General features: G+C 52.5%; 1 protein-coding gene across 1 annotated transcript in view; it reads right to left on the bottom strand.

Moving 5' to 3' along the window:
• The window catches only part of Gsg1l (GSG1 like), a 182,205-nt gene that overhangs the window by 7,752 nt on the left and 157,222 nt on the right, over window positions 1-17,231 (bottom strand). Inside the window, exons 5-6 of the mRNA XM_055627681.1 lie at window positions 14,555-14,722; window positions 3,990-4,060 (exon numbers count right to left, since the gene is read on the bottom strand). Coding sequence (XP_055483656.1) covers window positions 3,990-4,060; window positions 14,555-14,722 — 239 coding nt within the window. The remainder of the gene's footprint in view (window positions 1-3,989; window positions 4,061-14,554; window positions 14,723-17,231) is intronic.

Here is a 17,231-nt window from a genome sequence, read left to right as displayed (position 1 = left end):
GCCGTGGGAAGAGGCCCCGGGGAATGCCATACCGGGCAGGGAGGGGCCTGGCTCCAGAGCTGAGAAGATGAGGTCAGGCTCATATCTCAAAAAAGATGAGTGAAAGAGATTGGCTGTAAGTTGCTGAGTAGCCCAGCCTGTCACCAAAGTGGACTGCCGTAGGCAGGAACTGCCCTGAACTGGGTCTGTGACCAGTAGGCCTCAGGGGCACAGGAAATTAAGCTGTTTGAAACCCCGCTGGCAGCAGTGCCACACACTTGCACACTTGTCGTTCGAGTCTGGGTGGTAGGGGCAGGAAGATTACAACTTTGAGGCTAGCCTGGGCTACATAGCGAAATTCTGCCTCAAAATAAGATGCAGAAGCCCATCTTGAGCCCAGAGTATTCTCAGTTTGACTCTCCACCCCAGCAGGATAGCCCTAACTCCAGCCGGGACCGCTGACCTCCAAATGGCCAGGTCTCAGGTGCCCTCAAGCTGCATGCCTGTCTGTGCCCGGCAAATTGGCCTTGATATTTATTTTGAAAATATGGTCTGGTCTGCTTCCATTTTAATAACGGCGGCAACTCGAGCAGTGCTCTGTTGAATTTGATTTTGACCTAATCAAAATGCCAGCTTGCTCTGGGCCCACAGAAAGCTGCCTCCGTGCCCTGAGAGGGACAGCAGGCTCTTACAGACACACCTGGCAAGCACGTCCCAGGCATTAGACCTGACAGGAGCCGTGAGCTGTAAACCCCAGTCACCGCAGAGGACAACGCACATACCCAGATCGAGTGGCATCATCGCTTCCGTCAAGTGTCACATCTGATGTGCTCCTGAGCTAGCTGTTGGCACTGCAAAGTCCCAAAGGTAGATTTCAAAGGCAACCTCTCCTCCAAGCAAAAAAGAACTGTGGCACAATCAAATCATAGAGGGACCAAGGGAGAAACAGCAGCTTTGGCAGAAGTTAGAAGTGAAAGAAAGTTTTTGTAACTCTTCGTGTCAGCGAAGCTGCTCTGGGAGGAGGTGGTGGGAGATGCTCAGAGGTGCTGGGGCAGCAGCTGAGCCCTGCTGTGTGCTGCTCACTGGTCTGGGTGCTTGGGCTAGAGACACGAACAAGATGGCCAAGGCGTTTATCAGAGAGACAGGAGAAACGGGACGCAGGCGGGTAATAAAAAGGTAAGTCGGAGAGGGACAAACGCTGGAAGGAAGAGAACATGGTGTGGGAGGGCACCTGGGAAACTAGTCCAGAGATCGGGAGATAAAGCGAGCGACATGAAGCTTTAGAGGGAGAGCATCCAGCAAATACAAAGGTCCCAGGAAGTAAAAGGGCTTAGCTGATGCTGAAAGGGGCAAGAGGGAATGGAGAGAGGAAGAGGGTGAGGCCCTGGGACCCACAGTGGGCAGAGCATCTCTGTGCGGGGCTGGGTTGCATTGCACACTGAAGAAAGTAAGGGCTCTGCTCAGCAAAGTTGCCTGGTGATTCTTCCTTCCTACATGCGGATCAGCCATCAAAGAGCTAGCAGGCAGGAGCTTTGCAGAGCGCACACAGCGAGTGTTTAATAATGTGGCTCCCTGACACCCTCCTCCCCCATGCCTCCTGCCAGCAAGCTGTCCCTGGCAGGAGCTGAGCAGCTGCTTCATGAGGAAATATTGCAAAACTCGCCCAGGCGGTTCCAAAATATTTTCTGGGCAGCAACCCCGCAAGCCGCCGAGAAGGCCGGGTTCTGGGGACCGGCTGCTTCGTTAGGCTGTTAGCGCTCTGCTCTTGCTGGGACCCCATCCTCAGGACCCAGCCTGGGGACATGGGTCCACACAGACAGTTCCTCCACACTACCAAGCCTGCATTCTCCTGATACCACCTGGCTGTATAACGTGGGATAAGCCTAGTCTTTTGGTTTGCTGAGACAGGGTCTCACCATGCAGTCCAGGCTGGCCTCGAACTTCTGACCTTCCTGCTTTGGCCTGTTGAAAACTGGGAATACAGGAATGTGACACCATGCCTGGCCTTTCAGGATGGATTCCTTGTCCTGTCTGCCACGGGGATGAGTTGGCTTGGTGAGTGAGAGAGCTCATTCTTTCTAGCCCCTGTGCTGTGCCCTAGATAAGGTGTACCACACCCTGATGCCACTGGCTAGCAGGGACTCCACCGTGGCTCTTGCCATGCTCTGCAGTAACCGTATGGGTCTTGCTGTCCTACAGGCATGAACACGTGTCAAGGCCCCACAGCTGGCCTTGCTTGTCTCTCTGCTTCTGGGACCCAGAGAAGCAGGGAATGAAAGAGCGTGAGAAAACAAGAGAGTAAGAGAATGAATGGTAAAGGAACAAGTGACCGCTTTTCACACAGCACACAAACAGCCTCGGTAGAGACACCAGTTCCTTCCTTGCGCTGACACGGTATTCCCCAGAAGCCCCAGGAGTGCAGCCGTCTCTACTAACTGCCCTCATGGAGGACACTGGGCAGAGCAGCTTGGAAACTGTGAAGCCAAGATGGAGAAAGCCTTCCCTCCTCACTCCTTAGAGCCGTGGGTCACAGCTCCCTGCACCCACCCTTCGCCACAGGCGATTTTGTAGTCCCTCCACGCCAGCCGTCAGGTTCACGCCCCTGTGATCTCCTTCCATCCATGTTCTACAGTCCCCAGACTCAACCTCTGCAAAGCCTCGAGGCTTCTTGGCGAACTCTCCCATTGGCTGTGACGCATGCCTTTGAAGGTTCCTGTGACCCCAAGGTTCCCCCCTCCCTGCTCTGCTCTCCTGATGAGCACCTGCTAGCTAGTTCACGGCTGCGCACTCTGCCAGCCCCTGTCACAGAGACAGGAGGAGAGCTCCCGGCACAGCTGGGGGAGTACCAGGCCTGTGTCACTGCCCTGATGTTCCCTGCTGGAACCGATCACTCACCTCTTCCTTGAGTCCCATCCCCATGCCAACCTGTGATGTCTGGATCCCCTAAGCAAGACAAAGTTCTGTGGATGCAGCCTGTTATTGTCATTGTGGGCATGCGCACACGTGTGTGAGTGAGAGAGAGAGTGTGTGTGTGTGTGCGAGAGTGTGCACCTGTATGTGGTTTGTCAGGGCCTGATCTCCATCTGAGCGCCTCTGACAAAGCCAGCAAAAGCAAACCTCTCAAATCTGTGCTCCCGTGGAGCCACATTCAGGCCACCACCTTGCTCTCTAGGAATGAGGGCCTTACCCCAGCTTCCAAGCTGGCCTGCCTGTAGCTCACACCGTCCTCTACCTCTGACTCTGAGCTCACTTCGGAGACAAGTGCATGGAGAGACAGGCAAGAGACAAAGATGGAAAGGTCGACAGAGATGGAGAGACCTGAAACAGATGAAGTAGACAGCGGCTCCATCAGAAGATAGATGGATGACAGATAATAGGTGGAGAGATAGAGGAGAGGTGACAGCTATTTAGATGGATGGATACGCAGGCAGACAAGCAGGCAGGCAGACAAAACAGGCACACAGATAGAGAGACAGATGATCTGAATGAGGAGAACACTGAGGGCATCGACCTCCGGCCTCACACTCACCGCTCCTGGCCGTCAAGCACAGTGGCTCAGGGACAGATGGATGCCTCCGGAGCACCTCAAAAGGTCTAAGCGGTATGAGCTGACTAGCAAGGCCGTGTGACCCCCCGGGGCAAGTTACTCTACTTCCTCTGCTAAGCTTCCCACCTGTGGGAGTCAGGGGTCAGCCGGGTCACGAGACCTGAAAAGCACCCACACACGGATGGAGCGGGCAGAGGAAAGCAGCTCAGAGACGTGCATTTGACGGCTGGAGCTGACACCCTTCTCATGGCGCCCTGCGTCCCTCCCTATGTGTCCGTCAGGTTGAGGCAGATGTAGCAAACGCCCTCGGAGCCCCCAAGCTAATCTGCTCAGCGTCCCCCTCCCTGCCTGGCAGAGCCCAGCCAGGGCTAATCTCTAAGGCCATTGGTACAGCTGGGCCAAGCCTGGAGCTGCCAGGCTCAGCTTCTCACACTCAGGAGTGTGTCAGGGCCGGTGCACTTACGGGTGGGGTATCTCTCATGGCGGCAGGCGAGGTGGAAGTCTTCCTCTTCGCTCACGTCCCCCTTCTCAATCCTGGAAAGAAACAAAAGGAAACCCCAAGGCTGGGATGAGAGGGCAGGCAGAGCTTCAAGCACCTAGGGCCAGAGAAGGGTAGTGCCCACTTTCAACACAGCTTTCTATCTGTTGCCCACAGACCTTTACCCAGGTCCTGACAGATGGGTACCACTTTTCCCATTTCACAGTGAGCATTCCATTCACATGGCCAGGGCTTAGACACACACACACACACCCCACAGTGGGAAGAAGAGAAAGGGGATAGGGAGGAAAGAAGAGAGGGAGACAGGGATAAAGGGGGACATGCCACACACAGACATAAATAAAATAAAGTCCTGTCAGTAGGTTGGTTATGTCAGCCCCTAGCTGGGCCCAGTGAGTCTCAAACTTGGCTATTGCTAGAAGTCACCCATTAAGGAGTTTTAAACCCCACGTGGGCCTTCCTTCCTCATACTGTGTCAGGTCCTGGGCTTTAGTTCTTGAAACAACTGTAGAGGTGCATTGGCAGCTGTCATTGCTAACATGGCAGAAACCACAGTGTGGTGGCTGGTGTTACTAATACAGCAATGACCACTACTACATTCACCAAACACATAAGGAAAATGAGATAAAGGGGAGCTGGGTGCGCGGAGTCACACTGCCTGGTCGCTGCTGAACTGAGCTCCACGGGGCACCCCACCAGATGTACAAGGCCTTGCTTGGATCCTGTGTTTTCCTGCTGGAAGCAGACACTCGGCCCCAGAAAGCTGCATAAGGGCGGTCAGCCCTCACCCAGCCCTATCTTAAGCCCAACCCTTCCCTTTAAGTTCAAGCTCTGCCATAGCCCCACAGTGTCTGAGATATGGGGCCTCGCTGAAGAATCCGCCAGAACAGACTCTTACACAGAAACCAGCTCTTTGTACAATGGCAGCACAGAAGGCTCAGACAGGGGCGTCATGAGTTTGAAAGCAAGACCCTGTCTTAACAAAGGTTAAAGGAGGAAAAATAAAAGCAGAGTAGGAAAAAATGGTGCCATGGCCTAGCAGGCTAGGGGTTGGCCCCTGGTTGTCAGGTCAAGTGTCATCTCATCCTCCAGGCCTCCGCTGGTCCCCACAGAGTGGCTCTCAACCCTGGCTGCTTCTGGCCACAACATCCCCAAGGGACATCAAGCTCTTGTTTGAAAACAACTGCAAATGTCATGAGGTGACCCATCTTCTACTTGAGCAGAAATTTCCTGGGAAATACGTTGTGCTATGCTCTCCTTTGAAAGGATGGCATGAGCCATCGCAAGAGACCCAGGAAGGGCTTGAGGTGCTGACAGGGGTGGGTGCATCCTGCACTCTGTTGGGTGGCAGGTGGGACCAGGCACATTGGATGTGACATAGGCACCCTCCTGGGCCTCAGGTTCTCCTGAGTACCGGCTATATCTTGTACTGGCTGCCTAGGCCTGGACATGTCCCTTGTCCTCCCCACATCTCCGTTACCTCCGTAGAGCTGGAGGGCACTACCTGTTGCTTAAGGCTTTGGCCAGCCCCGGGCAAACCCATCCGTCGATCCAGACCATCCATCACCACTCGCTCTCACTACTGCCATAGTCATCACTCTTCCCTTCACTGGTAACACACTCAGCGTCACCGTGAAGCTCCAGTTACAGAGAGGTTCTCCTTTGTCGCATCATCCCAGGCTTCCTTCTTTAATCCCAGTTAGCTCTCTTGCTGACATTTGCCTCAAGACTTTTTTTTTTTTTTTTTTTTGAGACAAGGTCTCATTATATAACCTGGCACTAAACTTGAGCTCCTCCTGCCTCTGGCCTCCTGAGTGCTGGGATGACACGCCAGCTCCGCTTCGCCTAACCCAACAGCCATGTTTTGAAGGAAGGGGGGTGAAGACTGAATTGTCAGCGCTCTGGTCCGGCCAGGGTCAGCGGACCCACAGGTGGTTGCAACATGGCCTCCTGTTCCAAGAAGCCACTGAGCCGCTCTACCCAGGCCCAAGGACAGCCATGGCCAAAGCTGAAAGCAATGCTCAGAAAGCAAAAGAGCCACAGGGGAGGGTGGTAGTGCAGAGGTACCCTGAATCCACACACACAGCTCTCTAGGGGGAAGAAGAGCCTGGGTGCCCAGTGGACCTCTGTGGGCCAAGCCTTCTCATGTGGCTAGATGGGCTACAGCCAAGATGGGCAGGGATCCATCATCAGCGCTGCCTCACTCCCTGCAAGTCCCATCAGGGCCACCCTCAAAGCCAGCCTCCTTCCCTGACCCCAGGCTGGCTGCTTCCAGCCATTGCCCCCACCGGGTGACTCTCTGTGCTTCCTGGCCCAGCCGTGAGGAAAGCTTTCTTCTTCTCCATTTTCAGTATGCCGTAAACTAACTTTTACAGAATCACCCAGCCCTGTGCATGCACCCCAGGTGAGCTTGAACTTCCCACCAGCAGGCTGGGAGAGCCTCCGCTGGCTGTCATTCCTGTTCTGAAGATGTTTGCAAACAGCTCTGGTTTACAGGCCACGCTTGGAGTAGTCCCTGCCCATCTGCTGACCCTTGCTGGCCATATTGCCTCCAGGGTCCTGAGGGTGGCTATCTGCCCTGTTTCACAGCTCAGTGTTTCCCAAACGTAAACAGGCGCAGCTGTGACTATGCGGATTCTGAGAGACCGGTCTTGAGTGTAGGGCTAGGTTTTGCTTTTCTCACAGGCTCCACAGAGGCCCATAGTGTGGGTCACAGATCCCAGTTGAGTCTTAGAACATCTGCTAAGCCTGGATCTCCTGGCTTTCCCAGAATGTAGGACCTGCAGGAGGGAAGTCCAGGAAGTGACCATTTCTTCCAGATGTTGCTTCCAGATGTTGCTTCCAGGTGTTGCTTCCAGATGTTCCTCTCACCCTTCCTCCATTGTTTCCCACCCTAAGGACAGCCCTCTGCCCTCTATTCTCCCTTCCAGTGCTGGTGTGGATCAGCAGTGTCAATGATGTCATTCTTGGAGCACCTTGAAGATGTTGCAATCTCCTGGGTACCATCTATAAATCCTGGGGTCCACGCTCCTTCCAGGAACAACAGCCCAGGGCAGTGCCCTGCAAGGAGCCACCGAGAAGTCCCATCAAAGCCTCCTCAAAGACAGATGGGAAGATAGAGCCGAGACTCTGAAGTTACAGATCCAGGAGATAGCCTCAGAGGACAAAAACACGTATTGATTTTAAATGATCAATTTAGAAAGGAATGAAGGATAGAATTAAAAGGAATAAAAAAAATAAATGACCGTAGATAGTAAATTAAGATTTTATAACATCCCACCAAAAGGCAGTTCCAAGAGAGGGAGGAAATAGACGGCTTTTTAAAAGATTTTATTTTCTACTTTTCTGCCTTTCTTTTTCACAATAGACTTATTTAGAATATAACAGGAAGGAGCCTTTCCGCACAGGGTTCACACAGTGTTCATTTGGGGCAGGAGAAGAATCAGGCAGGACAAGGGGGGAGGCTGGGGCCTTCCCATGATGTCCTGGGGACCATGGAAGCCACACTGACACTCTAGAGAGAGAGGAGGGTTCCACTGTTCTGAACACATCAGAGTGTTGCAGAGAATGACTACTGGGAGAATGGACTCTAGAGTCAAAAATGGCCAGGAACATGTGGGGGGAGTTTCTGCATTCGCCCAGGTGGGTGTGGGGTGACTCAACCTTGTCTGAGTGACCAAGAGCAGAGGTGAGAGGTGGGAACTCCAGCTATTCCCGCTTATCCACAAAAAGGTACCCTGAGTCCCCAGTGGGTCCTAAAGCCCAGGGCTGTGCCAAAACAATAATAGACTGTTTTCCCTCTGTACACAACCATGAGAAAGTGAATTCATAAATCAGGCACAGTGAGAGATTAGCAATAAGATCTGGTAATAAAACATGAAAAAAATGTTTATTTTGAGACACAGTCTCACTATGTAGTCCAGCTTAACCTTGAACTCACAATCCTCCTGCCTCCACCTGCCAAGTGCTGGGATTGTAGGTTTGTGCCCAGCTAAAATAAACACACTTAGAACAATGAGAAACAAGAAATAAAGACAAGCTACTTAAAATTTGGTCTAGATCTTAAATTCCAGTGCTCAGGAGGTAGAGGCAGGTAGATCTCTTTGTGTTCAGGCTAGCCTGGTCTGTATAGAGAATTCCAGGCTAGCCAAGGCTGCATTGTGAAATGCTGCTGTATGTAAGGGTGGGAGAGTATTTAAAACATATGATTTGCTGGCTTCTGTGGGTACCTGAAACTGTAGAAGTGGCACATAGGTAAGGGAAGCTATGTTGCTTTAGTCACCGGGGAGTGGAACTGTTTGAGAAGGATTGGAAGGATTAGGAGGTGTGGCCTTGTTGAAGGAAGTGTGTAACTGGGGGGTGAAAATGGAGGTTTCAAAAAGCTGACACCAGGCCCAGTGTTTCTGTCTGCTTCCTACAGCTCAGAATGTACTTCTCAATTACTGCTCTAGCACTGTGTGTGCCCCTGTGCCCCTGTGCCCCTGCCACGTTCCCTGGCCTTGATCATAATTGCTGAGTTTATAGGGCAAGCACAGTGAGTGAGTTTGACCATGCTGATGGCTGGTAACTTCTAGAAACCAACATAAGAAGTATAGAGGCAACAAGGAATAAGCTCCTGGGTGTCCTTAGCCATGTGGTCACTGAGCAAAGAAGAGGGAGGCTCACTGGCCCAAGGGAACATGGGCACCTAACAATACCAAGGAGGACTGGAAACGAGAGAGGCTTACTCAGTGTGGCCACATTGAGAAGAGGAACTAACACACAAAAAGAGTCCGTCTTTGAAGCCCTGGCATGAGGTTTGGTTTAAATAGGGGATGAAAGGTACGCAGGGCTAAGAATTCCTGGTCGTGGTGTGGTCTGTCTGTCCGTCCCTGACCCGTGATTGTCTGGTCTGGCCTGGTCTACAAGGTGCTTGATAAGCCCTCGGTGGCCTGTGAAATCTCTTCCTGTGCGGAGACAAGCTGCTCCCTGGCTGCAACGGGCTCCAGGGTGAGAGTCCCAGGAAATTCCAGTTCCTTAGCGCCCACTGTCTTAGGAGTCCGCTAGTCAGGGGGAGAGTCTCTCTGGAGTCTTCTCTCCTCTGCTAGGGTGGTTACAGGGATGGAAAACACCAGCTTGCAGGATGCCGCGTACCTCATCCCCAGGAGGGAATATTATTCCCCCTGCACAGAAGGAGGTCTCAGAAGGGAGCAAGTAAGGATACTCCGACTAAAGCTCCTGTCACCTCGTAACCAGACTGGGAGATAGGACACTTTCCAGCCAGGCAACAGAACTCACCACAGAGGTGAAGCCATGTGGTGGTAGGGTGCTCATGGCCCCTGGGGTCATTCTATTTATTTTCATATAAACATATATATGTGATTATTACTGATGTCATTTATTTATTTATTCATTCATTCATTCATTCATTCATTTTTGAGACAGAGTCTCACTATGTAGATGAGACTGGCTTTGAAATTGCAGAGATCTGCCTGCCTCTGCCTCCCAAGTGCTGGGACTAAAGTATCTGCCATCGCATCCAGCTCTCTCTTTTTATAAGTTATTTATTCTTTTATTTTTTTTTTAAGTCAGAGTCTCACTAAGTTGCCCTTGAATTTCCTCTGTAGCCCAGGAAGGCTTTGAACTTGCCATTATCACCCTCAGGAGTATCTGAGCTTACAATCTAGGCCAGCAGGCCCAGCTCACAGGCTCAACTCAAAGTCTGATTGAGTCTGACGCTCGGCTCAAGGCGGGCACAGAGCTGAAAGGGCATCCACTGTGGGAGCTCCCAGCTGACCTGCTTCTAATTAACAATACCTGCATCGCAGAGAGAGCCCTTGTGGCTTCAGGTGCCGGGACAGGCTGAAGAGGGAGAACAAGCTCCCTTCGGAGGGAGAGGCTGACTCGCACTGAGAGCAAAGCGAGGGAAGAACGAGCGTGTGCAGTGAGTCATCCTGAGGCGAGCAGGTGGCAGGAGGCTACCTTGAGTGGAAATGTCCTCCCAAGCAGCTCCCACGGGCGGCTGCACCCACAGGGAGGCGGGGTGCTTGTTCACCGTAGCTGAGTTCTTTCCAGGGTCCGACCCAACAGGTCTTATTTTCTCTCGCATGCTGTTAAGCCAGATCTGAGCATTTAAGGACTCGAGGGAACCCTGATCTGCAAATATTTGCCTGCCTCCAGCGGCTCCCACCCGCTCCCCAGGAGGCCAGTTAAGACTCCCTCCTTGGGGACAGCTGGCATCGTGACAGTGGGACTCCTGAATTCCAGAGGCTACACAGACGTGGGACTTCACTCCCAGCTGCCAGTCAGGCGGCTAGGGGGCCGGATCAGCCAGCCTGGTGGCATTACCTGCCCCTTCTTGTGGAATGATGTGTGTAAACACACATGCTCACACCCCACAAATGTTTCAAAGCCCCTGGCCGTTCAGAATCTGCCTAATAGCCCCTTGCACCTTTGAAGGACTCTTGAGTAGAAAATTCAAGAAGGACCTGGGTGACAGTGGGGACGAGGTAGAAAAGGGACAGCCCAAGCCCACCTGCCCAACAGCTTCCCAGGGGAGCAGCTTGTCCCCAGACCTTAGGAGGATAGATAGAGAGGGACACGAACTCCTCCCCGGATGATGGCAATGTGGGTAGCAGGAGCCAGCGCCCTGCTGTGTCCGCTATCATTCAGGATGCTCACACTTCCCAACCTGCCTACACCAGCCTGCCCCTCACATTGTGGTTCCTCCACTTGGAGACCCCTCGCCACCCCTCCTTGCCCGGGCTACACTGCACCTGCCGCACATTAGTTATCAGGCCCAAGGAGCAATGGCACGGTAACCAGGTGGCCTGGGATGGCACTAACCCGCTGTGTGGTCTTGAGAACAATGCTGCTCTTCTCTGTGCCTCATCTTGGCATGTGTAGACGAGGGACAATACTTTTACCCACACCTCCTAGAGATGCAGTGGGAATCGATGGAGTCACATTCGGGCTATTTAGGGGCTAAGGGTCAGCCTGTCTTGCCTCTGTCCTAAGCAGGTAGTTTCCAAGCCTATGCTGCACTCAGAGGCTGGACAAGGCTGTGAGGAGAATAGATAGAAACACACACACACACACACACACACACACACACACACACACACACATACACACAGCCTTCGAATGCCAGGCCCCGAGCCCAGTATACCACAGGGGATCAAGACATTCAGGGTTTCCAGATGCCAAGGGCCCTGGGCTCTCTTCTTGTGCAGAAGACACAAGCCCAGAGTTGTTTGGTGCCTACAGCTGAGTCACACAGCAGCGAAGGGACATATCAGACCATAACACCCTCTGCTTCCCAATGGCCCTCCCACCGTGAGTCTCACTGCCAGGGGCTTCCAGCCCTGCAAAAGTCATGCAACAAAGCCATGTGCTCTGAGCTGCTTGTAGGCAAAGAACGGGGGGGGAGGGGGGGAGAGGAGAGGAGAGGAAGGGAAGAAAATAGAACAGAGCAGCAGAGCTGAAACATTCTCCTTGGAGGGAAGGGGAAATCAAATTTGATGAACCTCTGCATAATGTTAAGTTATGAATGTGCAAAGTGATATTCCGCACATATGCCGGGAAGCACTCATGGCGGGCCTGAGCAGTCTCGGGCTGCGGGAACCCGGGTTTGATGAGAAGCTGCTGCCTGGGTGAGGTGTGCGCTGCTGAGCTGCTCCTTTGGCTGTGGCGCGGGGTGCAGTTTCCCCAGGCGGATCGGAGCAACGCGTCACAAACAGTTGCGGTGCTAATGGGGCACTAGGGCTTAGGGTCGTACACCAGGGCTGTAAGCCCTGAGCACTGCCCTCCTCAGGTCCTGGCTACTGATGCCCGGTGTGGGCCAAGCTCCTGGCCGTGCTGGGAATGAACAGCCTCCTCCCTGCCAGGATGCTGTGTCTGCAGATAAGGAGGCTGGAGCTAAAGACCAAGCAGGAGGGAGGCAGCATTCGGGCCTCCCAAGGACCCCCAGACCACCAGGGAAGCACCTACTAGGTTTCTGGCACGACCCTGGAGTCGTGGGGTGCCATAAGTGGCACCGGGTAATAGTAGCCCCAGCATAGCTAAGTGGTGCACACATGCAGAAAGGTGACCAGGAAGAGGGGTGAGCTAGTGTGTATCCCAGAGGGAGCACTACAAGTTCAAAGCCCCAGGATAGGGAAGTCTCAGAGTGCCTGTGGGAGAAGGGATGAAGCAGGGGAAAAGACCAAGTCAGAGAAAGATGTGGAGTAGTCAGAGAGGGGGCCCTTCCTCCACTCCGTGCAGCATACACATACTGCCTCTGCCTGGAAGAGTCTCCAGGCCCAGTCTTCTCTCTGGTCCTCCACATATCCTGAGGGTGTGCCCCTGGGGCACATTCTCCACCACACACTCAACACCCAAGGACAGGGTCCAGGGCTCATCTGGAAGGTGGTTTCAAGAATCACAGGAGAGGAGAAGGGAGACAAGGAAGGAGGAAGGGATCAGGAAAGGTGTGTTCGTGGGCACAGGGTTTGGGTTCCACTGAGCGCAAGCTCATTGCAGTGTCTCCTCTGGGTAGGAGGCCCAGGCCTTCAGCCACCACTTATGTCAGCTTCCTGGACATTGTAGCAAGCACCATGCTTTCGAGAAGACTGACTCCTGAGTGGGATGGAGCCCTTACTCTGAAAGCTCCCTCAACCTGCAGTAAGGACCCCCCCCCCCCCCCCCCCCACACACACACACTGCCTGTAGCACTGGGCAGATATGCGCATGGTTTCAGGACACCTGTGTAGACACAAGCAGGTGCCTGGGGTTGCTGATGACTGTGTTTCTTCCTACTGAGTGGCCAGATCCTCGGGGACATGGCCGGATCTGAAAAGGTCCAGACTGAGCTGCACAGACCTGGGCCCATTTCCTTCCCACTGTGCAGGTTTAAATAAGTGTCTTCACATCTCTGGGTCTCATTTTTCTCATCTATCAAAGGAAGCTAATGGAGCTCACTGGGAGGTCATGAGCGTACTGTTAGATGCCTAGACGCATGACCTGGCACAGCTACGTGAGACAACCAGAGCAGCTGGCTCTGTCTAGGTTTCCACTCAGGGGGAGGTGGCCTAGGCTGTGGGAGAGTAGTCGTGCCTACATGAGACCCTGGGTTCCATCCCCGGCACTGGGAAACACTGAGAGTGGAGACCCAGGCCCAGAATCCCACTGTGTAGGAGCTCAGGCCAGATGAGCTGTGTGTGACCAGGATGTGAGGCACCTCTGCTCTGGCCTGCGCTGCCATCAGCTACCGCTGGCCCAGGAGGTGGACAGAATTCTGAGGGCAGCAGTGGCTGGTTGGAACTGCTTCCCGGGCATGCAGGAGAACAGCACTTTCCGGAAGAGATTCCAGCATTCAAGGCTGGGCAGGGTGGCCTTAGATTGTAGCTAGCCCACAGGAGTGACTTTTTATGGAGTTAGGAAATAAGAGGAAAGAACAAGGTGAACTCAGGACCACTAAACAGAGACTGGACAGAGCACGGACCAAATCCCAGGGTGCCCCCAGCTGAGGCTCTGAGGGCCTTCAGAAGAATAGTTGAGAGGAGTTCTGACTAAAGGGGTCTCCAGCTTTTAAAATCCTGGCATCCATTCTCTCTGCATCTCCCTGCCTCTCCTGTCATGTATTCCTCCCTCTATGAATCTATCCTTTTAACTCACCTACCCATTTGCCTATCTACTCACCTACCTGACTCTCCATCCACTCACCCATCATCCACTAGTCCAATCGCTCAATTATCCATCTACTCATCCAACAATGCACCTATCCATCTATCTATCCATCTATCAGCTCCCTTGTATGCCCACCCACCCATTCACTCATCTGTCCATATACTCATTCATCCGTCTTTCTGCAACCTAGCCATCTACTCATTCACTTACTTATCCAGATTCTAACCATTCAACTCACCATCTATCCATTCAGGGACTCAGCTATCATCCATCCATGCATCCATCCGTTATCCATCTGTCCATCCATCTATCCATCCATCCATCCATCCATCCATCCATCCATTATCCATCTGTCCATCCATCTATCCATCCATCCATCCATCCACTTATCCATCTAGCTTCCCACACACTATTTATTGCCACCTGCCTTGTTCTCAGATCACTTCTGAAGACATAGGTGATTAGGTTTTATCCCTTACCTTGAGAAGTCACCAACTTTTGGTGGCTCTCACCAACCCTACTTGATCCTTTCAATGGCCCCATTACAGGGCTCATGCAGGAAGGCACAGTTAAAGCCTTTTTTGTTTTTTAATTGATTACAGCTGAAGTAGTCTGGGGCTGAATGGCCACCGCTCACATGTTGTTCCTTTTTGAGCTTCCCATAATCTGGTCACATAAGTCCTAAGCAATCTTGTGCCCACAAAACATTTGTTGCTCCCCAAACCTAAAAGTCCATACTCCATCTTACCCAGCTTGTTCCAGTTCCAAAATCACCTCAGTCAGATTATCTGCTCCAGTCTTGAATGGGGTCTTTAGGTTACTGAGATCAGGCCCTGGGCTTCAAATTGCTAGCATTGGCTAGAGGTGACCCTGTATGCACTGACCTCTCCCGGAAGTATTTGATGGCCTCAGGGTCTATGAAGGTCGGCTCCTCCCCGTAGCCCTGCTCAAAGACCTTGCGCTTGTGCCGGAACTCAATGACTGTCTTGGTGTAGGAGTTGAGCGTAGTGACAGACGCCGCCATGCAGCAGGTAAACGAACCCCAGGCCAAGCTGCCAAGAGACCAAGAAAGAGATGCCACAATGAGGGTGAGCAGAGACAAGGAGCCTCACCCGCACACCATTTGTCTACCTAGTTCAGCTGCAGGCCCTGAGGCTTGGTTACCACCCCACTTTGATCTGGGAGAATGACAGTGATCTTCGCATTGTGACAAAGACGCGTTACTCAGCCATTACTCTAAGAGCAAGGAGAGAGATAATTCGGGACAGTTATCCAGGATACAGTGATGACCGTCCTGGTCCTGGGAAGAGGAAGAAGTCCTGGCCGGAGGGCGTCCTAGGAGGAGGGAACGGTACATGCAAAGCTATGGAGGCGTGAGGTAGTAGAGTTCGTGGACACACTGTGGGAGGCAGGGCTGCTGGCGTGGGGATGCCTGAAGATACTGACGTTGATGCTGGAGAAGGAGGTGGGCATGTTTAGCATGAGGGTTACAGTGACCTTTGCTCTGGTATACCCCTGGACAATATACTTGACCTCTGTGCCATGCGCTCCTCACGTCCAGACTTGTGGACAGCATGGTTGTTGCAGGAATTAAAGGAGGTGACCCTTGAACTACACCAGGCTGGTGGCTGACACGTGAAGGTGCTCAGGACAGGCTCACTGTCATTACGGCCATCCCCCCCCCCCCCACACAGGCATTCTTATTCCCGATTCTTTATAATTCAGTCCGCAAGCTCTGCCTCTGGGAGACGAAGTTCCCATGTCCCGCTTGGCTGTCTACTCTGTATCTTTTCTCCTGTAGCTGGGCTGCTTGGTTGCCCCACCTGAGATGAGTGTACTGAACTTACCCAACGCCAGATCCAGTTCTAGAAATGGCCTCCTACCCAATTCCTCCTCTCATCTGGATTGCACACTCACGTTTAGAGCCAGGCGTGGGGAACCCACCTGGCTCCACTCCCACTGGCCTGATTTTCATCCCGGCTGCTGATCTCTGCTGATCTCATTTTATGGGCTCATCTCTGCTCTCCCAGCACCGAAGTACTGGAGAGCTCCGGGCTTCCATCTGCCAGCAGCCTACCTGTAGGGCTCCGAATACCACCACTCCTAGCCACCCCGCTAGCAGGGCAGCCCTGCCTCCCCCCTGACAACAGCCTCAGTGAACCTCAGAAGGAAAGTAAAGGAAAAGTCTGTGGATTCGGCCCTTCCCAAATGGATCTTCAATAATCACCTATTTCCGCCCATGCCTAACCCACTAATAGGTTCCTCACATCTTTTGGAGCTAATTTAGTTCTTCTAGAAGCCTGGAGTGTCTGTAATAGACATTTTTAAGGTGTCAGCCTCTCTAAGGACTTCCTGCCCATTAAAGTGTTTAATGTGTTTTACACACACACACACACACACACACACACACACACACACACACACAGAAAGAGAGAGAGAGATGACAGAGAGAAAAGAGAGACTGTAAATAACTGTGGCCAAAGCTGACCCAATCAAGTGCTCTCCTGAGCAATGGAACGGCAATGCCAGATTAGTCTGGGATGTCTCCTGGCAGAAGCTTGAAAGCTGAGGTGGAAGAATAAAGAAGCAAGCTTGTTTGGAGACTTTCGGGGTGTGTTAGTTTGGCCTGCCCAGCACCCATTCCCTTTTCTGACAACAGTGCCTGCCTCCTCTCAGGCCACATAGTTTGAGTGGATCTGGCCTGCCTTCAGCCTCTAGGGGTGAGCACCTGACTAGGCCTTAGGGATGGGCCCACAACCTGGGTCTGGGTCAGGAGACACCATCTCGGAACTTTGACTGGAGCAGTGGAGAGCAACCCATGTCTCTCCTGGGCTGCTGAGCTGGTGAGGTGTCTGCCAGAAACTGCTGGGGACCATCTTGTCACCACCGAATCTGATGCTTAAGTTGGCCCAGGAGAAAGCAGAGGCATCAAGGAGCTGGCACCATTGTCCTTGAATCCTTCACTTGTGGGAACCCACATCCTTTCCTTTGGATTTTTTTCCCCATCGGCCATTTCGTATTGGCTTTCTGCCACTAGCAGAAGTTTTTATTTAGTTATCTATGTAAACACCTTCTTTCTCATTAGTTAGTTCAGTTTTGAGGTGAATTTTTGTTCCTTACAGCAAGAAATATTAGCTTTAACTATGCCTTCATTCCCCCCGCCTCATTGGTCCCAGCCAAAAGGTAAAGAAGAAAATCTCCAGGAAGAGATATGAGCAAAGCAAAAAGGCTGAGGGGATGGTGCCTAAGCCATAGGGATGAAGCGTGGGCCATGGGGATTATCCTGGGTAGTTTATTGTCAGCTTGTCAGAAGTTAGAGTTATCTGAGAAGAGAGAACCACAACTAAGAAAATGCCTCTATAAGACCATCACGGAGGCAAGCCTGTGGGTGCATTTTCTTAATTGTTGGTTGACAGGTGGCTGCAAATGGCATAAGCAAGAAGGCTGAGCAGTCCCTGGGGAGTGAGCCAGTAAGCAGCACTCCATCATGGCTTCTTCTTTAGTTTCTGCCTCCAGCTCCAGCCCTGTTTGAGCTCATGTCCTGACTTCTCTTAGTGATGA

This window comes from Psammomys obesus, unplaced genomic scaffold (genome assembly GCF_907164565.1).
Source record: "Psammomys obesus unplaced genomic scaffold, mPsaObe1.curated_primary_1811, whole genome shotgun sequence".
NCBI classification, from domain to species: Eukaryota; Metazoa; Chordata; class Mammalia; order Rodentia; family Muridae; genus Psammomys; species Psammomys obesus.
Note: the sequence above shows the minus strand (reverse complement) of the source record. Positions and strands in the feature narration are given on the sequence as shown.